The sequence below is a fragment of the Grus americana genome, chromosome 15, assembly GCF_028858705.1.
Source record: "Grus americana isolate bGruAme1 chromosome 15, bGruAme1.mat, whole genome shotgun sequence".
Classification (NCBI taxonomy): Eukaryota; Metazoa; Chordata; class Aves; order Gruiformes; family Gruidae; genus Grus; species Grus americana.
In genome coordinates this window covers 15,995,715-16,017,898 of record NC_072866.1, presented here as the reverse complement: position 1 = coordinate 16,017,898, position 22,184 = coordinate 15,995,715, and the positions used below count along the sequence as shown (strand labels likewise).

The 22,184-nt window shown below is 43.2% G+C and overlaps 2 protein-coding genes across 2 annotated transcripts; one reads left to right on the top strand and one right to left on the bottom strand.

Annotated features, from left to right (window-relative positions):
* The first annotated feature begins 4,779 nt into the window (after positions 1 to 4,779).
* ANKS4B (ankyrin repeat and sterile alpha motif domain containing 4B) lies at positions 4,780 to 10,002 on the top strand. The gene is made up of 2 exons (XM_054843101.1): positions 4,780 to 4,995; positions 8,313 to 10,002. The coding sequence occupies exons 1-2, from the start codon at positions 4,832 to 4,834 to the stop codon at positions 9,385 to 9,387; spliced, it is 1,239 nt and encodes a 412-aa protein (XP_054699076.1). The 5' UTR covers positions 4,780 to 4,831; the 3' UTR covers positions 9,388 to 10,002.
* Positions 10,003 to 11,578: 1,576 nt separating this feature from the next.
* On the bottom strand, positions 11,579 to 22,099 carry CRYM (crystallin mu). Its single transcript, XM_054842782.1, has 8 exons — positions 21,841 to 22,099; positions 21,411 to 21,561; positions 20,299 to 20,361; positions 18,128 to 18,229; positions 17,405 to 17,588; positions 14,977 to 15,098; positions 14,410 to 14,494; positions 11,579 to 13,766 (listed from the first exon to the last, which is right to left on the bottom strand). Exons 1-8 carry the CDS (start codon positions 22,011 to 22,013, stop codon positions 13,702 to 13,704), a joined length of 945 nt encoding a protein of 314 aa, XP_054698757.1. The 5' UTR covers positions 22,014 to 22,099; the 3' UTR covers positions 11,579 to 13,701.
* Between the last annotated feature and the right edge of the window lie 85 nt (positions 22,100 to 22,184).

Here is a 22,184-nt window from a genome sequence, read left to right as displayed (position 1 = left end):
GGCTTTCGCCATCAATGGGATGAGCATGCGGATAACCTTTGGCAAGACATTAACTGCCCAGAGACTCCTGGGAACACACATCATGTACCTTTTTTCCTCTCTCTCTCTCTCTCTTTTTTTTCGTAATGAGATTCATTGTTCTCAAAAGCAATGATTATACAGAAAACTAGTGAAACAAACTCTGAAGCCATGCACAAGTTTATTGTGTTATGTATCTATTGTTATTTAGCTTGGGTGTAACTAACACAGTAGGGGACAAATGTGTTTCAAGTACACATCCTTTACAGAACCACACGAATGAGGTACTTTTCGGCAGTGAAATCCAATGTAAAGTTAAACTTACTCATAATTTCCCCGCCCCTGATTCCCAGCTTCACTAAGTTGACGGAGAAGCTGTAAGTCCCAGGGAGCTCTGGATCACGTTCCCGGAGTTTGGCTGGTAAAAGCTGGATCTGGCATCATGCCGGAGCGACGCTGCTAGCACGGGGGAAACCTGCGGAGGTCCGGGCAGGGGCAACACACGGTCCCTTCGCAGACGGACAGCCTGTCCTCGCCTGCTGGAGTTAACTCGGGGTCTGGCAAGTCCCAAACACCTCGTAACAGGTTGTGGCTTGTGGAGCTGAACGGTAAAGTTGGGCCAGAGAACATTTGACAGCTAGAGCAAGAGTCACCACAACTGGGTTTGCCCTGTGCAAGTCAGCAGCTCCTAGGATCAATCTTCGAGTACGTAGGTTTGTAGGATGTAATTCAGCAGCATGCGCTAAAATAATTAGTTGTTGCTTCACTTAATGTGTCTGAATTTGCAGCTTAAGCTACCGAGAAAGCACGGCCATTCCTCCTTTCAAAAACCTCGGTTCCACCTGTCCAACTTGTTGAGCCGGTAACAATAACTACGGCCTGAGGTGAACAGCTAACTCCTGGCCTGAAACACAAACCTGTCTCTATGGCTTTCATTTCTTTCTTTTTCTGCTGCAAAAACCTGCAAGGTCTCCTCTTCCAATACTCTGCTTTTCTCTTTTACTTGTTTGATTTTCTAACTCTTGGGAAAAAAACATCGCCCAAGAGTGATGCTGAACACCCCGGAGCACTGGGGCGTTGCACGCCGTCTCCGGAGAGCGCAGATCGCCTCGGCGTAGACGCACTTTCCCGTGGGCTCTGGCTGTCCCTGTCCCTCCTGCGCTGGCTACAGACCGGCATTTGAGACGCCAGCGAGCTCAGCGTGGTTTTCCTTGGGACTGTTTGTAGCACCGCGACGGTATCGTGGGAAAAAAGAACCAAAACCGATGAAAAGGCTTTAGCAACGCAAAGAGCCCAAATGCCAGGTCAGGACTCCCGCTTTTGCATTCGCAGCAAAACCACCTATTGCAAATGTCACTATGACACAACAGATAACGTCACTGCTTCTAGCCCTACAAAAGTCCCCCAGTCTGCTTTTCTATGCCCAGTACGGCCGGGCGCCGAGGCGTGCGGGTGAGGAGAGACGGGGCTTTGGTAGGGTTGCCTCTATTGCCTCTCCATTTTACGTACCTTTCCCTACTGATTAGGGCCTGGCTCCTGGAATGACGTGTGCGGGCAGAGTGTGAGGGCTGCCCTCGGACCCCCGGCTCGAGCACAGTCTCTCCTGACCAAAGATCGCGCCAGGACGGGTCTCAGGCAGCAGCGGCATGGGTCACGCTCCACCTCGCTGTGGGAACATCCAGCAACGGTGTCCTTGGCCACAGCAGTTTCCCCTCTCTAAGGAGTGAAGAAATAAGCTTTTATTGTTGTTTGAACATTGTCGTCATCTCTGAATTGTGTAGCCACAATTACCCCGTGTGACTAATTTCATTCTTCTCTAAGCCCATTAGTTCCAAGGATCTCATTAGACAAGCGGAGACCAACTCGCCTCCCCTCCTACGGCCTTTACCATACCTCGCTCCGTGCTTTAAAAACTCGCAGTGAGGAAACGTTGTGCCGGATAATACCGCGTGCAAAACAGACGGCACAACAACATCGCTGTTCAGACCAGGCTCTGAGTTATCTAGAACAACGTAACTAATGATGCTGTAGTCTTTCAATCTAAATTGTTTGTTTAACTTAATAACTTTAATATCTAATTTAAGATAGTTCTCAAAAAACCAGAGCAATAATCAGGGACATAGCAAAATCCAGTAACAAATCAAAACTGGTAGTTAAATAATTCATTAGCTTACATCACCACGTACCATCACAACAGAGTTTCTCCTGAGCCTGGTAAGACATTTCAATTGGAAGTGGAATGGTTTTGAAGTTCTTTTCAAACCCTGAAAGAAAAGCTTCATTCTAACTACTCAGGGAGTTTTAAAAGTTCACAATTTTGAGCTTTAGTCTCAAAAGAAAAATCTCCATTCAGGCGAGGAAATTTAGCTCATTTGATGTTGAATCATTTATCGCATTTTAAGTTGAAGTTTTTGGATGGGACAAAGATGAACAAATACCATGAGTTTAGAAACAGACGGAGATTTTGTTTGGTCTTTTCTTTTTTGTTTCTTTTTTGTGATGCCCACTTTTGTGGCATAAATAATAATAAAGCTTGCAAAGTCCCAGAGCTTCTCTCCAATTGACGTGGGTTCTGCTTTACCTCTAATTAAAACTTGGAACAATAATTTCCCACTTAGCGTCATATAGAATAACTTTCTTTTAAAATCACTGTTTTCAGCTGTTAGATGATAAAAATCACGCTGGGATCAACACTTTGTGTGCTGAATTAATTAACAGAAAAGCAAATGGATGTACTTCTGGAAATCTTAATCTTGAAAAATGAAAAGGTCTCTTTTGCCACCAACTCACTTTCATGGGCGTAGCTAAAAATGCGCCATGTCGACGTGCAAGGAAAATGCTGTCTCCGTCTTCTGCCAGGCACTGGTGGTACATGGAGCACGCGCCTTGGTGATCATTTTACGCTCTGGAGAGTAAAAAAGCTTACGCTACCCAGTAGAGGAAATAAAATTCAATGGCATCAAGAAAGAGCTAATCTAATATATACATAAAGAGCTATCTGTATTACCTGTCAACAAACAGCTAGGGTTTTTTTCTAGTAGCCGTAAATTCAACTCAGCCTGGTTAAATAGAAAATGGAATAAATGGCTGCATTTTTGATTAGAAGAGTAGTAATGGCGATGCAGGGAACTTGAAAGAGGGCTGAGGGTAAAACTGTCTTCTGCTGCAGGGCTGGAGGTGGCCCGGGTGAAGCACAGCCCTTCCTCCCTGCCCTGAGACGCAGGATGGCACCGGGGACGGCCGGGTCTGTGGACAACACGAAGGGAAATCAGGGCTTTGCTTTCCTCCTCCCTAGGCTCGTTTATTCAAAGATTCAAACCTGTCACGGGATCTGACCGACTCTCCTTGTCCTCGTGGAGGAAAACGCTGGTACCAGTTTGCTCCTGAAGAGCTCTTCAATCCCTGTCTGAGAAAATAATTAAGAGAGAAAGCCCATTTGGAGAGGTCTCTGGTGGGTTCCATGGGTGGCATTATGGAAAGTGAATGAGGTGGCACTCCAGCCAGTAATTGCACCAACTCTGGACAATGAGCTGGTTTGCAATTGCTGCTGCTTCTGCGACGGGGGCATAATAAGCGACAAAATCTCACTGCTAATTGCTGAGGGTAGATTTGCTAAGATACAGGTTAATTCAGTTAGTCATAGAAAACAGCTTGATGAAAAAGTAACATTTATCTGGCAGCTGTTGTGAATGTGACCAGAATAACAGATAGCCTGCGGCATTTTATTAAGCAGCAAGCAGTCTCTCACTGATTTTTCTCAGCTACTGTTTTAAAACTCACCTTAGCCATGGTTTTCTCCTAGTAATTCTTTTGAACCTAAAAATTAGAATTACAGTCTAATTCTATGAGCTTCTACTCATAGAGGTAGCCCTTAACGCCACTGAAATGGGGGGAAATCATTTCTGAAGCGAGACGTGGTTATGTGAGATGGGGACCGGACCCATCCGCTCCCAGGCGAGGTCCACGGTGCCCAGGCTGGGGCAGTGGGTTCAGACCCATCACATCTCCAGTTCTTGAACTCCCTGTGCTATCCTGAGGAAATCCCGCGCATTTTTTGCATCTAAAACAGAGGTTACAACACCTGCTAGATTAATTTCTATTTGCCAAGTGCCTTAAGATCCTCTGATGAAATGCAACTTGCGGTTAAAAGGATCACACGCTAGGCTGTGGATTTGCCTGCTGTGACCTGCCGGGGGTTTTATCCGACCACCACCCTGGTCCCGACGAGCCTGTTTCCATCCGCACATCAGTCTGTGAACATGAAATGGCTTCATGGTTTGGTGGGGCAGAGCTTGTTTTTAAATGCAGCCACCCAGTAAATGATAGGTTGCAAAGGACTTCACCAGTAAAGGTAACTGCTTATGTATTTCATCCCATCAAAACTCAGGGATACTTTATTAGTTAGGGTGAAATCTGGTTGTACTGATATTCATGGCCTTTAGAAGGGTTTTTGAAGTTTCTGAAGTTGGGGTTTTTTTTGAAGTTCAAGGTCCTTTTGAAGTTTTCCCAGAACAGTTAGGCAAAGACACGGAGATGAATGAATCCCCTCTATATTTAAATAGTCAAACACGCAACGAATGGTAAAAGGCAGAGCCACCTCCCAGAAAGTGAAAGCATTCAGCACACCATTGCCTTATTACCTATGCAGAGCTCCAGACGAGTTGTCAGCTGGGATGAACTTTGCCTCTTCATTTCCATCCTCACGGGGACGCCTCGACTTGTAATCATTAATGAACTATCCCTGCAATGGAAGGGTGACTGTACAGTCTGGATATCGTTCAGAGCTGCTTTGGGAAACCAGAAGTTACTGAAAATGTCCAGCAGGTATCACAAAGCAGCAGCCGATGGCAATTTGGACCTCTTGAAAGAAGCCACTAGGAAAGACCTCAATACTTCTGATGACGATGGGATGACGCCCACCCTTCTGGCAGCATACCATGGCTATCTGGAAGCTCTGGAAGTCATCTGTCGGAGGGGGTAAGTCAATCAGCCTCCATTACTTAAAGCTAGTGGCTTAAAACTATAATTAGTGCACCGTTTTTCTAATGCCCCGATGACCTCAGACCCAAAAGGCTGAAAATCACGGTCATTTCTTTCAATGCATCGCCAAGGATTGTTTCTCTTCATTTGCAATGGCCCAGAACCTCTGAGCAGGTCTGTACGTGCGGTCGGTGAAGCTGCATCAACCGTCTCATACACGGAGCCTGCGGGGAGCGGTTAGAAGGAGCCGGGCCCTGGGACCTCGCCTCGCTGTAACGGAGGAGAAGTTGGCCGAGAACCTTTGGTGATAACGTGTCTTTGAAACTGGCTCTAGAGAAATGCATTGTTTGAAACATTTTAGCAAAAAATCTCTCCCATTTGCTTCCAAAGTGCAGTTAGTAGGCACCTGGGAAGGTTTAATGCTTTCCAGAGGCGAGTCACAACCGATAGTTTTGAGAGAGTAACATCTAAAATTGCTATTTCTCTGCTTTTTATAGTGTTAACAACTACCATCATGGTAAAAATGGTAATACTGTTTCAGAAGCTGGGGTACAATATTTGCGAAACTGAAAAAAAAAAGAAGCAAAAAAAAAAAAAGAAAGGTTTTCCACAGGTTTATTTTCTAATAGTAATATTTCTGTTTGGTACCATTTAAATGTACTACATGCTTAAAATGTAATATTGAAATGGTTATTACCTCCCCGCCCTCCGTACCCTCTTGCTTGGAGCCTGCCTTTTAAGCTGTGATTCTGTAATAAGATCTGATAAAAGAAAATCTGCTCTTGTGTAGAGATACAGTTAATAAAATATTCTTTCTGGGCTGAGATGAAGATTAAGTTGACCTGTATTTTCAATCATAATAGTTTAAAGAAGATTGGAGGGAAAAGTTGAATAGCTATTTGGATGTACCTGAGTTTTCTTTCATTAAAAATAGAATTGAAAATATGGAATATAAATTGAGTTTTCATAGATTTGTCTTATAGCTCATTGAGCTCAGGTGTGGCTGTAATAACACAATAAAAAAGACCTTTGGACCGCATGGTTATTGCTGTGTCCCCAGGGGAAGCAAAAAACAGATTGACAGTTTTTCAACTCGTATAATTAAAGCAGCTCCAAGGAAATAGCTGGAGTCAGTAAAGGTTTGTCCCTGAACACCTGAAAGCCAGAACGACTAGCTAAGGAACAAATAAGAAAATAACTTTTTTTCAAAATTTGAGTGAAAAATATGTCTGCTACCATATAAGCTAATAGAAGTCACAGAGGATGACACAAAGATCAGACTTTCTATGTATTTGTTATTTAATGTATTCCTAACTCTTTTCCTTGTTAGAGGACAGCTTTGGGACAGTATTGCCCTTAAATCTTCAAACATATGCATTCACCTCTATTTTAATCCCATATTTCTTGACCCGATCAGCAAGCTGGGGCTGCCAGAAACAAGGCTGCAGTCTCACTGGTTTTCTTGGGAGAAGCTGAATTTTGGAAGACATTCAGTCTGTTCTGCAGTCAGTTAATGTTTTCTTGTGAGAAAGTACTTTAATTATTTTTAACAAATTCATCCTTTCCTTGAAGAGGTTTCCTGACAAAGGCACTGAGATACAGGATGGTTTTCTTTGGAGTGGTTGCAGATTTTAGGACTGTGAAGCTTGCAACACACTCAGCCCTTGGAAAATGTAGCAATACTAACAATAAAGCCCTTTCATCTTGAAATAGTTTATCTTCCCAGGCATCAAGAGACATTTTCTCTGCTTGCTTTGCAGGTACACGAATAAAGGCAAGACCAAGTAGCAGATCTGCTCTCTTTTGTGTGAGCCTCTTTCTTGGGAAAGCAGGGAAAAGAGGAGTCTGAGAACCCAAAGTAGACGTCAAACCTTATCCAAAGTCCCACTGAGCTGGGAACAGACACTCTAGTTTGTCGATTGTTTGAGGCTCAAAGGCTGGCAGGCTCCACGGGGAAAAGAGACCACAAACAGCTTGGAGGGACCCGGGGGAGGATGGATGACCCGGCACTCCCAAGGCGCGGGATAGTGCAGCCTGGTTGCTAATGTGGGAATCGAGGAATCTGGCACGCTTGGCCGCAGTCAGGCAGTTCCCCAGGGCAGAGCCACAACAGCAGAAATATGTACACATGGTTTCCATATGTCCAAGTGGAGAAACTTTGATCCTCAGCTGCCACCTCCCTGTAGAAATGCCCACGCTCTCGCAGCCCGGCGTGCTCAGACTTGCCTTTGTTTCTCAGCGGGAGCCGCTCCGTGTCTCAGCTCCACGGGGCCCCTGACCTCTCTCTTGCCTTTGGCGTTTCAGGCTGAAGGATGTTTTCAGATTTGGCCCTCAACAAATATGTTAGTGCTTTTCTCCAGAGATACTCAAAGCCAGAGATCAATGCCCGAAGGAGGTTTTGTGATAGGACGTACCGTTTCATTCATAGTACAGCTGCCGTGGAACAAATCTCCAAGACATTGAAATGCTTAAACTCCCAAGAGTAGAAGTTCTCCTTGTAAATTTGGCCCCTGGATCTGAAGTTATTAAAGCCTTTGGGCTACTGTGCCTGCTTTGGTTATCGGTCACAGGCGACCCAAGCTCTGTTCTGAACCATTGCTAGTGCTGATCCCACCAAACGTGAATTAACAGACTCAAGCTGATTCTTGTCTGCAGGCAGCAGTTGAGTGTGAAGTCAGTGCAAGAGTTAAAAAGAAAGCAATACTTTTCACTGGCTTTAAATTCAATTGAAAAGATGTGGTATTTTACTTTCGAATGAGTTTCTGCTTTTCAAACCCCATGAGCAAAAGCAGCTTAAGGAGAACAAAAGAGCTGAAGAAAAACAACGGCATCTGAGCTTAATCTAAAAGCAACGGAGACAAATGTGTAATCAGGGCTTTACTCCTCATCGTTTACCTATTACCTACCAAAAACATTACTGCATAGGCTCATTAAATATGTATCACTGTGGCCAGTAAGGAATCCACCTAATACTGTCCCTGCATTTGACACACAAATAGGAAGTCACCAAAAAGCCTTTAAAATATTCCACCCAAAAGCTATTGAAACAATTTTGTGATTAATTCCAGTGAGTGTTAGTTGAAGCTGAGCCCCCAGACAGGCAGGAATTAGAGCTTATGCCACACACAGAGCCGAACTCCATGCTCGTCTAAGTAGGTGCAGTGCCGTTCTACAGGATGGAGCTAAGCTGACTCATTTTCTTTGGGCTGTACTCCTCATAGCAAAGCTGAGCTTAAGATTTAGTATCTGTGTGATCCCACTGTAGAGCTATGCTTGGGTAGGTCCAGCTCACTGTGTGCTGTTTTCCTTCTCAGAGGTGATCCGGACAAATGTGACATCTGGGGCAACACTCCTCTCCACCACGCCGCTTGCAATGGTCATATCCATTGCGTTTCTTTTTTGATCAACTTCGGTGCCAATATATTTGCTCTGGACAATGACCTCCGCACTCCCCTGGAGGTGGCTGCCAGCAGAGACCGCAATGAATGTGTCCAAATCCTGGACAAAGCCGCCACCGAGCAGAACATGTTGAACCCAAAGAAGGTCTCCAAACTCAAAGCGCAGGCCCAGAAGAATGTGGAGAAACAAATCAAGGAATGCGAGAAGCGCCAAGAGAAACACCAGCATGAAATGAACCGGCATTATATGAAAGAAAAGGTTGACACAGTAAATTCTTCCAGAGGGACACACTCCCGAGTAAAGTTGCCTAGTCTCTTTGCTTCAAATACAACAAGTCCTTTCACCAAAAATCTGAAAGATACTTTCAAACTGAAGGCAAAAAAGGCAGCTGGCAGCACAAGAAGCCAGGAAACGCAAAGCAATGACCAAGAGAATGGTATGGGTAGGAGAACTGTGATGCATTTTTTCGATGAGAAAGAGGAGGATGAATTACTGAATGACCTCGGAGAGAAAAACTTTTCTGATAATGACAGTCAGGTCTCCATTTTTAAGCGGCCAGGTCTCGGCAAGATTGTATTTGGAAGGAATTTGGCTGCGGATATAAATCCTGGAACTGTGTCTTCTGAGCAAGAAGTTGTAAGCTTTAAAATGTCCAGGGAGCTCTTTCAGTATGAAAATGCTGAGGAGGGTGGGGGAGATGATGCTGAAAATGGTGCCAATATCCCTTGGCATGAGGAAGAAGTCATCTGGGATGACGAGGAAACAGAGAACACACCCCTTGAGGTATTTCTGGCATCACAGATGCTGGATGAGTTTCTTCCAGTCTTTATGAGGGAAAAAATTGATTTGGATGCGCTGATGCTATGTTCTGATGAAGATCTACAGAGCATTCAGATGGAGCTTGGGCCAAGAAAGAAAGTCCTGAACGCCGTGAATAAAAGAAAACAAGCACTCAAGGACCCCGGGAAGACTGTAGATACTTCCTTATAAATTAACGTACCTGTTGCTGTGACCTGCACACTGATTCATTCTTTTCCTCTTTCTAAGGAGCATGCAATTCTTTTCAGATGTCTGCTAAAGCAAAAGGCAGAGAGGTTACCAACTGCTTTAGAAAGTACAGCAAGGACAAAGATTTTTCTCTCTGCAGAGATGGCTGTGGTGCACGGGGTATTAATTAAAGCACATTCTGCCAAAAAGAAAGAACGTGAAAGTAAAAACCCAAAAGCTATAGACTCAAACCTGTTTCTCCCTAAACTGTTTATGGGGATTGGATTTCTTCTCGTCAGAGTAACTTTAAATATCAGTGAAGACCAGCCATGCTACGTTCCTTAATAAAGCCCTTCCCTTCTTCTCCAAAACCACAATGCAAAGAGCATCCCACAGCTTGAGAGCTTTGAGGTTTCTCCATTCGCTTCAGTTAGATTGTGACAAGCCGCCCTTCCTGGGACTGATGATATCTTAGAAAATGCCTCTGAATCTTGATTTCAGCTATGGCTGATAATAGCTTCTGAACAAACGTAAATAAGGCTAATTAACAGCAAGTTTCCTGTTCCTGTCAGTAAAGTGGTTTGCCTCTGTATTGGTATTAATTTAAAAATACATGAAGTACCTTGCCAAGAGATGTTCGGTGTGCGTTGTATATTCTTTTCTCTTGTCTCATTAGACTGGCCCCAGTTGCCAGCACCCATCATGTCCTAAATGCCACCAAGACTGCAATACTTTTAACTACGAGAAGCTGAGGTTTTATTTTCAACGTATTTGATCTGGTTTGTATATCCTCAGCTCGGTTCCTACAGGGTGCATTTGCCACGTGAAGTCCCAGAAACCAGGACTCTTCTCACCCAGCGTTTCCTGGGTTCCCTTCATCTCTCTGGGGAAGGCAGCGCTATCTGATATGAGTTAATCACTTCTGTGGAGTTTCGTGAACCTAATAAGATGCTTGTAGTAGCCTGCCTAAGACCTCAGATTTTAGAGTCACAATTATTAGCAGGACTTTTATCTTTAAATCTCTTTTTATAGCTTTCCATTAGTCAGCTATCATTTTTTCTTTAGGGGCATACTGCATTTGCAGACACCGATCCTAGTTAATAATCTATTTTGTCATGCTTCCCTCTTTCCACATCTTCTTCTTGTTACTTTGATTTGTGTGTTATAATTCCTGTTCTCGGCCGGACTTTATACTGCATTCTTTCTTCCCGGGACTCCTGTACTTGAGTGGGTTGATATTTTCTTCCATGAAGCACTCACATCCGAGCCCTGTTCTGCACAACCTGAAATGACCGCTGTGCTTAGCACAGTAATTAAATCAGACAGCTTCCCCCCAGACCCCGTGTTATTAACCTGCTGGGCTGGTTTCATTTCAGCTAGGAAACTCCCAAATGTTCAACAGGGCAAGGAGGGAAGGATGAAGCTTATATAGTTGCTCGGTATGTAACTGTGGAGCTGGCAGATCCAGCACAAGATCTATGGGAAGGAGTTCCTCATCCTTTGGGAACTGCATCTAGAGACCGAATAGGAAACCCAATATATATATACACACACACACCCTTTTAAAAAAAAAAAAAAAAAAAAAAAAAAAAAAAAAGGCAATAGTGCTAGTCCTTTTCTTGCAGGGTGGTCCTGGAAATTGGCCGCTGGTCTAAAGCGGCCATGTGGAACAATGAGGGGAAAAAAATAAAAAGGAACACTCACAGTTCAGTTTTTTCCCCACTTATGTGTTATGCTGTTTTCCAAATTTCTTCACCAACCCCTTTGTTTCTTTTATAATGTGAAGTATTTAAATTAGTGAATCCCAGCTCTGACTCCTTAGCAACATTTGTACAGCGCGTTTCAGTTAGAGGCACTTTATGTATCATGTGCAAACCATAAAACCAAGACAGCCCACTGCCAAGGACAAGATTCTTCTTCCTTAAGGATTTAACACCCTGCCCCGGGCAGACTTCAAGAGGAGGGAACATGCAACATGCGATGACGACTGCAAAACTGATATCGGAGTGGAGCAGAGCAGTGTAAATGTAAAGGGGGAAATAAAGGCAGCAATCGCATTTACTGAGAATGGTTGTGCAACAAGTTGAATACTTTCTTCATCTTCAAAAACAAACAAACCACCCTAAAACCACCCCACAAAACCAAAAACCAATCCCAAAACAACCCAAACCAAAAGTAATGAAAGTCAAAGACAGACAGCATTATCTATTTAATTTTAACATAAATGCAAGTTACACAATTTCTTGAGACTCTGATTTGTAAGAGAAGGAAACATGGAAATCAAGACTATTATTTCCCCTCAAAAAAATCTAGAGACAGCATCCAAGCAACTCCCATTGTAATTGAATCAAATGCTCTTCATGAGTTCAGAGGTCCAAGGCTGGAGCCAGGCTCCCAGAACCTCCTATTGCCAACAAAAGCAGAGAACACTGCGGGTTTTCAGAACCAGGTTTTTGGACAGGTTCCATCTACTTTAAAAGTGCATAGTCTGTAGAAGAGTACACGTGAAAATAAACTGTATTTGTCTTCTTCCCAAACACCATGCCTCACTTCAAATTACAAACCGTGTTTTACACGGGCACAGAACTGGGATAATATTGTCATAAACAGTAAGTGCAGGTTTCCATACAGGTCTTGAATTCTGGAACATCGATGGTAGTGGGGTTCTCCATTGCTGAAGTAACAGGCTAAGGCAACACACGCATTTCTGAACACTTCAGAAGTGATGCAGAAGAAAACATGTATAGAAATAGAAGGGTCATTTTGCTACCATGAAAAAAATGCAAAAGCTTATGGAGAAATTTCTGTTCTTGTTTCTGCTGATATAAGCCAGGTCAGTGGAATTAGATGTTTACCCCCCCACACACACATCCTTTGGCCCTAGTCACTTACGGGTCTGGTCCCCTTCCACACTAAAAATCTGCAAATTACAGACTCTACCACTTACTGCTTTTTCCCCAACTAGTTTACACCAGGCTTGTAATTATTTGTCACACCTGCACTACACTCATTAACCTCTTCTATACTTACTTATGCACCATCAAGGGCTTTAACGCTAACTGCTTCTCAACCTCCTTCCTGTTGCTCTGCTGTAGTCTACTGGCATCAATATAGAATGACCACGTCATCTAATTCTTCTGCAGAGTGAAGAAACACTTCCGAATAGCCTGCATGAACTAATATGTAAGTAGAAATAAAATTTCATAAGGCACAGCTCTAGGCTGAGACAGGAATTTGTTTCCAGGGCAACAGCTATTTTTCAGCAGATGCTCAATCTTTTGTAAGGCAGTTGCATAACAGCACAAAACTGGAACTTTTCCCTGCGTAGAACATCACTGGGTTCCTCCGCCAAGAAAGGATCGTGGAAATTCCTGCCCTGGCAAATACCCTCTGGGATAAAAGAACAATTCCAGTCAATACATAGTACAGCAAAGGTGAAAATATTTGTCTGTATACTTGAAGTTTATCTTACTGAAATCAACTTGCACAGTTCCAATCTTCAAGAAGCTTAGAAAGAGACCTTACAAACACCATAGATTTATAAAAATCTCCCCTCAGAATATAGATAAAAGTTGAGTCAAAACACACTTTTAGTACTCACATTTTGGGTGACTCCTTGCAATATGAAAGTGGCAATATCCCGCTCAGGAATGTACCAAGGAAGGTTTTGAGTACAGTTTCCTCCCAGTTAAAATGGACATTTTTTGCAATCTAAGTCTTCTACTGAAAAAACCACTGGGTCTGAGGGCAGAGAAGGGGGATTGTGGGGGGTGAAAGTAGGCATGGTGACTTCCAGATCCCAGTCTGAGCAGGAAGAGAAGGGGGTCCAGGAGTCAGGGGTGGGCTGTGTTCCAGGACAGACTGAGGACTAGGTTACTGTCAGTGTAGCACTGACACCCAACAGGTAGATATGATGCCAGAGCCCATTCTCCAAACTGATATATTTTACTCTGGTATGAATTACCTCTCTAAAAACACAAAATACACCCACAGACTTCTGCTACATAAATAATTAGGGAGGAAAGGCATTGATTCCAGAATTATACCAAAATATGTAAAAATACCCTTGTAAATATCACTGCAAACATCTAATACTTGCCCTTACATGAGATACATTTATTAGTAATACTGCAGGTATCTAATACTTGACATTAGAAGACTGTAGGAATTAGTCTATTGCTGGAATTTTGCTTTTCATTCTTGTATGTTCTAAAAGGGCCCCATTCAGATAGGATCGGTGCCTTTTTGTTAACAAAGGATCGAAAGAAGCTAAGTGCAAACAATTTTCTTGGCCTCGTTGGCATTGTAGACTTCTCTCTAGTTACCAGCTGACCATGAGTCATAAACAAATTTTGCTGCTACTGTATCTTCAACCGCCATCCCTGAAAAAAAGAATGAAAGACACCTTCAAACTGTTCTTCAGCTGTACAAAATAATTCAGCTTCAGAAGGGAACAGAAGGACTCAGGAAATTATCTAATTGGACAGGAACAGAAATCATTCCCCATCCCAAACACCTACAGTGTTACATTCAAAGCTCATAACCATCGTATAACTGTTAGGGGTGCTATACGAAGTTAATGTAACAGTATGAGTCTGATTTTCAGTATTCGTATCACAACTTGGCCCTTTGGGACCTCTTTTCTCCCGAACATCAACTCCAACGCCACAGTACACTGCTACATTGTCTGTAGGTCAGACAGACTTCAGGGGTGTATCAGCAGGGCGTTTGGGTCAGAGCTGTATTAATAAACACTGCAGTTGTGTTGAACAATTGCAAAATGGAAAATGTACTTCTTCCTATAGTTTGTTTGCTTTCCTTTCATTTTTCATCACATCAGTCCTGCCAGATAAATAAAAAGGGGAATAAAAAGGGAAAATGCAAATCATATTCTAGTTTCTTCTGGACAGTGCATGGCCACAGCAGTTCTGAAGATGATCAGCAGCTTTCCCACGCATGGGGGACCTCATAAATAACAAGGCATTGTTTTCCGTCAGACTTGTACACAGGAGGGGTTGTTCTTACCCAGCGATTTAAACACTGTTGTTTTCTCAGGCAAGGCTGGTTTCGTACCCTTCACTACCTCTCCCAGCTCAGCAAAAATCTCTGCCTGTAAAACAAAAACATATTTACACAAATGGATATAATGGATATACGTATGGATATTATATCCATACATACATGAAGAGAAAAATTTTTTTTCTGAGTGACTTCAAAAGAAAGAATTCCTCCAGTTCTGCTATCCCAGAACTGATTCCTCTTCCACGCTGAAGCAGATCAGTATTCAGACAAATACAGAAACTGGACAGAAACCACACAAGAATGGAATGGTTTTCAGAGAAAAACAGCTGACAGACTTTCCTCAGTCAGTCGATTACAGTGGATAGTGTGGGTTTGGGGTTACAGAGGTTGCATGGTTTTGGCATAGACATGTAGAAGTCTCAGTTTATCTTTCAGCCTGTGCCTGGCAAGTGTTAACAACTATATCTGATGCTCTAAAAACTTTCAGTGCAGCACATCATCAGAAGCAACTCAGGTCAAATACAAGCCAATTGCCACAAAACTAAAGTCCGTAATTTAAGAAAGTCTTACCCCCGATAATATAACATCGCCTGATTCTGTCAGGGCAGCCTCTCTGGAATCCACAAACAGAACGGAGTTCTTCATCAGTTCATCGTCCAGTTCTCTCCAGTCAGGTCTGCTTGCTCCAACAGCTAAGACAACAAAACTGATGAGCTTGGGAGGAATATTTAAAATAAATTCACACCACATTTTGTCCAAAAGACGTATGTGAAGTAACAAGAGACGTTAGTGTGGAGATGTAATATACAAACTGATGTTAGCACTGGGGACATGCTGATTGATAAAACAACAAAAAATAGGATGTGCCTCAACAACTGGGAAAAATGCTAGATTTCTCTCAACCTGGCCACAGCTGGTACGCTGACATAAACATGGCCTGTTTCCGTAAGTGCTAACCCCCTACATTGCCACTGATGTCGACGAGGGACGACACTGGGTCCAACCCTCCAAATTACAGCTCATTACAGTGTACAGCATCCTTGACCGCCAGTCACGCAGATGCTGCTGCTGACAAAAGTCTGTGACCCTTCAGGAAGCAGAAGTGAGATTCTTCACTGGCACTGTTTCCACCTCTTTGGTACACTGGTCAAATTGCTCCTTCCAAGTACTGCTGACAGAGAAGAGAAGGTGAGGTAGCTCTGCTTAGCCCTTCGTCATCTCAGATCAATACAAGAAATGTAAAGGTATGTGTAACTATGTATAGCTACAAAACAAACAAGCCTTTGCTAGGAGCCTTGGAAATGACACCGCTAGACAAGCGTGACAATTGCTCTGTTCTGCTGGCAGAAGGCACTGTTAGAATAAACTTTGACCATTTGGTGACACAACTCAGGGAAGATAATCTTAAGCCTATGCAGGCTACTACTGCTCTTCTGCAGACAAACAGTAACCCGTTTCTGCAACTGCCAAATTAACAGGGGTTTGTTGCTTTTTACTTTTTAAATGAAGTTAACTAATACTTAATATAGCTCCTCTAAAACACTGAATAGTTGATTTGTCAGTAGAATATCCTTGTCAGCAGACTCTGTGTAGCTGAGGCATAAGAAAATCATCTCCCTTTGTCCACTATCTCTTGTACCCTTGCCTTTCATCAGATCATTACCAAATGCCCTGAATTTTATCATCCTTTCATTTGATCCAGACCATGTTTGTTATGTGTCTATAGAGAACAGTAAGATTTGAAAAATCCCTCAATTATCCAGAGCAGATGAGAACCAAAGTATTGTGCAGCAGAGACTTGCACATGCAGACAGAGAATTCAAATTAGGATTTTTAAACTTATAGCCTCCTATTATTTCCTTGTAACTTTATAAGCAGTACAAGTTGAGCAGGCTATGGATTTTCACTTACCTGGAGAAACTGAAAACAAATCAAGGAGCTTAACTCTTTAAATAGAGCAAGACCACTATCAACTTCTTATGGGCTAAAAAAACCCAGAACAGTTACACTGTGGTCAACTGTTTTTAAAAAGTGTCCAACTATTACAGAATAATAAGTTCCGTGTTGCTTGAATGCCTCTTCAAACAGCACAAATGCCTCAATGGAGACAAAAAAAAAAGGCAAGGAAAGGAGAGAGGTCTTTGTGTATGTGTCGCCCCAGTGACTGTAGACCTTAATTGATTTTGGTTGTACTTCTGGCTTCCATTCCATGACATAACACAGACAACAACATTCAACGACAAAGGACTAAATTGAGCTTGAAAAATTGGTAGGATGCTGCTGGAATGTGGGACCTTCCTTTAAATTGCTTCCTTTGACAAGTCGCTTTTGTCTTATTACTATACCATTTGGAAAGTGCACAAGGTCATCTGAACGAGGCCCACAATTAATAAGTAAATGTGGGCAGGTCCAGAGACTCCACACAATAGTGTGGCAACATCATTATAAGGTAGGAAAAAAAACCCCCAAAAAATCCCCACCAAGCCTCACCATAATTAGAGGTCAAATTGTGAAGTTCTCAACTCGCTTATTGCATGTTTTTAACTCAAGAAAAAAAAAATAAAATCAATGTTATCAGCCCAAAAAGGAACAAATAGAGGAGCTTACAAAATTGGGTGAGGAAAAGATGACAACTACCAGGGAAACAGTAGAATGAGAAGGAATTACTTTGACAATAACACGTTTGTACAGGTTATTTAAATGGAGAGCAAGGTGAGCATTAAGTGACAACGTGGTAGCCAAGATGCTGCACCACTAGGGAAAAAAAAAAAAAATCATATCCCATGCTCTAGCAACCATCCAGTGCTGGAATATGCAGGAGTTCTGGCTCCAGACAAGCAGGAGGACAAGGGCTGGGAAAAGTGGTCCTCACTAAAAGGGGGAAGTCAGAACGGAAAGAACATTCATTCTGAGAAGCACACAGTATTGTTTAGCATCAGAAACTGCTGAAAAACAATGTGATAATAAATGGAACTTTTAAACAACGAACACAGCATACCATTGATATGGGCACCTGGTTTTACCCAGTCTCCAAATAAAATCGACGTTGTTGCCATAGTGACTGTTATAATGACATCAGCCCCAGTAACTGCCTCCTGAGCAGAAGAGCAGACCTGCACCGGACCATTAACTGTATTAGCAAACTTCACTGCTTTCTCTTTGGTACGATTCCATATCCTGACCTTCAAGGGAAAAAAAGACAAACAGATTAGCCTGGAGAATTTCTCCTTGCTGAAACATAACATTCTGTCAGTTTTCAGTACATGATTACATGTATTCTAAATGTGGGGGTTTACCCCATTAATATTCTCCTCATACAAGTGACTAAGTTTCACGTGTGTGCAGCTACATTTGACTGTTTTGTGATGCCAGAATAACAGCTCCTTGTAATGCTGTATTTACAAAATACAAATATTTCCAATAAATATACTTCAGGGAAAGTCACAGAAAGCTCATCCAAGTATGGCATACACAGCAGGATTTTCTGAGACAGAGAGAAAAAGCTGTCTGAAACTTGACTTTGTTTCCAATCTTTTTTTTTTGAACCAACATTTAAGTAATAAATTCTACAGTTGTTCAGAGTATTCTTGGGTTCTGTAGAAACAGAATATAAAATATGATTAATCCCTTAACTTCATTGTAGTATGGTTTATTTATAGTAAGTGCTCCTGAAACATAATAAGAGAAAAATAGATGTATCTTCTTAAGATATGTCCATTACCTCTTTAAATGTGAACAGCTCCATGAAGATATCATAATGGCTATATGCTTGAACACCAGCTCCCAAAATGCACAGCACTTCTGCAAAAGCTGGCATTAACAACTAAACAGTATCAAATATAATAAAAAAAAAGAAATAAGGACAAATGAGAAATATATATATAAATACTACAAAAGAAAGCAGTATCCTTAGTCCTTTTTTAAAAAAAAAAAAAGTTTTATGCAAAAGCTAGTGTCCATAGCACCAGAGTACATCTCACCTTGATTCCAGTTTTGAATTGTCTGCCTCTTGAATTTCAGACTTAACATGCAACAGCATGAGCCAATGCAAGTTCTGGGGCCTCAGCACACACTAATATTAGTATTATGTACTACACCTAGGTGACTAATTAAGTGTAAAACCATAGTGGTGATGTTCTGCACTGGCTGAAAACAGGGCTCATAATACCAAAAAGCTATCAGTACTGAAAGCAGTAGCTGGGTGGGTAAACTGGTTCTGAGAGCCCCAAACTAAGCCTTCTTTTTCAATTCGCTGAAGCCATAAATCATACCACAGGCAGACCTTGCACTGTAAGAGCCATGATATGTATGCATCGGGTATTGTAAAAACAGGGAAGGTTCTGAGGAACAAGTATTAAAATTCAGTTCTATGATTGCTTTTGGTTTTTTGGTTTAGTTCTTGCCTGTGAATGATTAGTACTTGGCTAAGGTGAAGAGAGGGCTGCTGGAGTGCAGCCCAAAGGTATCCTTCCTCTTGTTTATACGTTTGCTGTGGCCACTCACTTCTGTACAAAAAGCTTTAGAATTGTCTAGGCTCTCAACGGTTATTCTGCTGCAAATAAATTGAAAAAAGTCTCACTGATCCAATTTTTCAGTAGCAAGAACTCTTTTTTAATGGTCCTTTCAAAGACTCTGAAGCACCGATTTCAAAGGTTCCTTGCATAAAAGCATTGGTCTTTGAAAAGCAAATGCCATAAAGAGGACAAGATGACAACTATGAGCTAAACTCAAACACTGCTGAAAATTTCCCAAAACAGCAGACGACAATGAAGGATCTGATCTTGAAGTCCCTTCAGCAGCCAAACTCCTTTGAGGCCAGCAGAGCCTCGACTGTGTAAAAACTGTCAGAACTGCCCAAGTACAGAACGGCCGAGATGAATGAGGTCCTATAACCTCATGTCCAAGGAATCCATTGGAAATCGTTCTGTCCCTTGGACCAGGGGAAGCTCCTGGGGACAGGTTCTTCCCTCCAATTTTATGTCACTTTAGGTCTATTGCCATGGATAGAGTCACACTGGCATGAAGACTGCCACTAACGAAGTGGTGAGATCAGCCTTCAGTCTGATGCAAAGCTGAAGGGTGAAAAACAGAGCTCTGGCCCTCTTCTTATTGCCTCATCCTTTGAGGTAAAGACTAAAACCCTGCTGTGTAACGGACAGCAACTTGCTCTGCTCCCACTCTTAGCAGTCCAGCCACATATAGTTTCAAAAAAAGAATTTAAACCCAACAATTTCCAACTGAAACAGAAACGATGTAAAGCAACATACAGCAAGATACACCTCACCTGCCGTCATACACTGAAGTTTATGGCTGTAGTCAGGGACAGTCATCTGGACATCTTCCAGTGACAACAGAGAAACCAATGGACAGATAGCCACCTCTGGACAAGTCATCCATCTATCTCAGGCATCATATACCTTAAGAAGACCCACCATGTCCCCTGTCCTCTTTCTCCAGGTTCAGTAAAACCCACCTATCCTGGCCCAACAGCAGAAAATGTAACATCTAAACAAAACTTATTTTATCACCACAGCTGCATCACCCAAAGCCATACAGGAACATGTTAAGGCAAGCACAAAAGAAAGAAGATCACAGAGGAAGACACCTCAGTAAATTCCCAGAAGAGCGTGCAGAACAAGACACAAAAACATAGCTCAGATTCCTTCTCCAATCACACAAAGTGTTCAAGCCAGACACAACTGACTCAATCAAAACAGAAAACTGCGCTTTTAAGTTTTCCCTAAAGATACATGTGTTATCATAGATCTAATTTAAAGCTGTATTTGATGACAATTCACATGCCCTGAAAGCTGTTTACATCATCCCCTCTAGTTATTTTATATATAACACCACTAACTGATTCTGTCCCGATTTAGGAAACAGAAGCCATACCTTGGTAGCAATTGCAGAAACCGCAGCTGTTCGTTTTGCTGTAATGACACTGCCATCTAGGACCTTTAAAAAAAATATTCATACTGAAATGCACACTGAATATATGAGAAAATACCAAACATTTTCATCTGAATTGTTAATTATGTGATATTACAGAGCACAGATAAAAATATAGAGGTTGGTAATTAGTATTTAACAACCACAAAGCATATAAAATCACGTGTTTAAACTGGGCAGATTCTCTGTCTATTCCAGTTCTCCCATGTCATTCCACCAGCACAAACAGAGTGAAAACTGGTCCTAACACCCCTAACACAGACAGCTCTTTGTGCGCTGCACTTCCCTTGCTCTCCCACGCAGGGAATATAGATCGATACAACTGCAATACTCTGCACTCCAGTAAGACCAAGGACAGGTGCAAGCTGGCAGTGGTTCACGAGCCTGCACTGTCTCGGTCTGTACGAAGGGAGGACGGGGAACACGGAATTCCTTTAATGTGTATCACACACAGTGGGGCACTCCTGCCTCAATGTGTATTAGCTGCTGTGCAGAAATGAATTAGGGGGCTTAAAAAGCTGACATGTTTTCTGATACAGTTTAGGAATAAAAGCCCAGTATAGTTTTCTTGACTAGTTTTGGCCCTTTAATAACCATTATTACTAAAGTGTAATGAAAATGGTAAATATTCTTAAATTCTATAAGCAAACAACAAAAAAAAAAATCAGTCTCTGAATACTATTCCCTGTTATACCAATTCTAAGTCTCTTTAGATTTAAGTTAAGATGGTTCCAGATCAATTCTTTATTCAGCAAAGTATTTTTGCTTTCAAGTGCAAGGTGAACTTTTCCTGATTGTATCTCTCTCCCGGTCACCCTGTAAGCCAACAGAGTCCCTTCAAGTCACACGCAGCTGTAAGTAGCGGATCAAGTACAGTTTAACACATACAAAAGATATGATGCTTTAGGCCAAATCTGCATTTGGTACAAACACATTTTCATTGATGATGTAGGTAAATTCAGACCAATTTACACCAGCTCCAGCTTCCAAGAATCAGAAGGGAGAACTGAGGGAACATGAACAGAGGAGAACGCAGAAGCACGCACAAAACTCACAGCTTTTAAAGAACCATTTCTTGGGTCAAATAAGAGGACAGTCGCTTGGTGAGACGGGACAGAGGAATCCTTCTTGTGCTCATAAAAAGTGACCAACTTGGTTGTCAGCGCATCATCTGCGGCACTGTAAGCAGGCATGACTCCTAGGAACCTTGTAAGAGAGGTACCGATATTACTTACGTACCCGTAGCGGAGGAGCCACAGCCACCGGAGCTGTTACCGCCGAACGGCTACTGACCAGTTAATCAGTAACTCGGTTCCCAGGACCTTTCCCGATGCTCTAATTCCCCCCACCCCGTCCATTCCCCACCGCAGGCCCGGTCCCCTCTGCCGCTACCCCCGTTCCCCGCTCCGGAGGGCCCGCACCTCCTCCCGCCGGCCGCATCCCCCCTGTCCCCCCCGCGGAAGGCCGCTCCGCCGCCCCCCTCACCCGCCGTGCCGGTGCACCGGCACCACGGTGCGCACGGGCTGCACGACGCCTCCCGCCGCGCCGGCCGAGAAGTTGGCCAGGGCGGCCTCCAGCGCCGGGAGCAGGAGGCTGGCGCGGTGCAGGTGCTTCTCCACCTCCTCGGCGCCGATGAAGACGGGCGGAGTGGAGCCCATGGCGAGCACCGGACGGACGAGACAACGCCGCGGCACCGCGCACCGTCCCGCACCGCCGCTAAGTACTCGGCGGGGCGCCCCCGCCCACCGGCCCGGCCCCGCTGCCGCCCGCCCCCGGCGGTACCGCCCCGCGGGCCGCCTGCTCCCCCTCCGCGCCGCGCTCCCCTCACG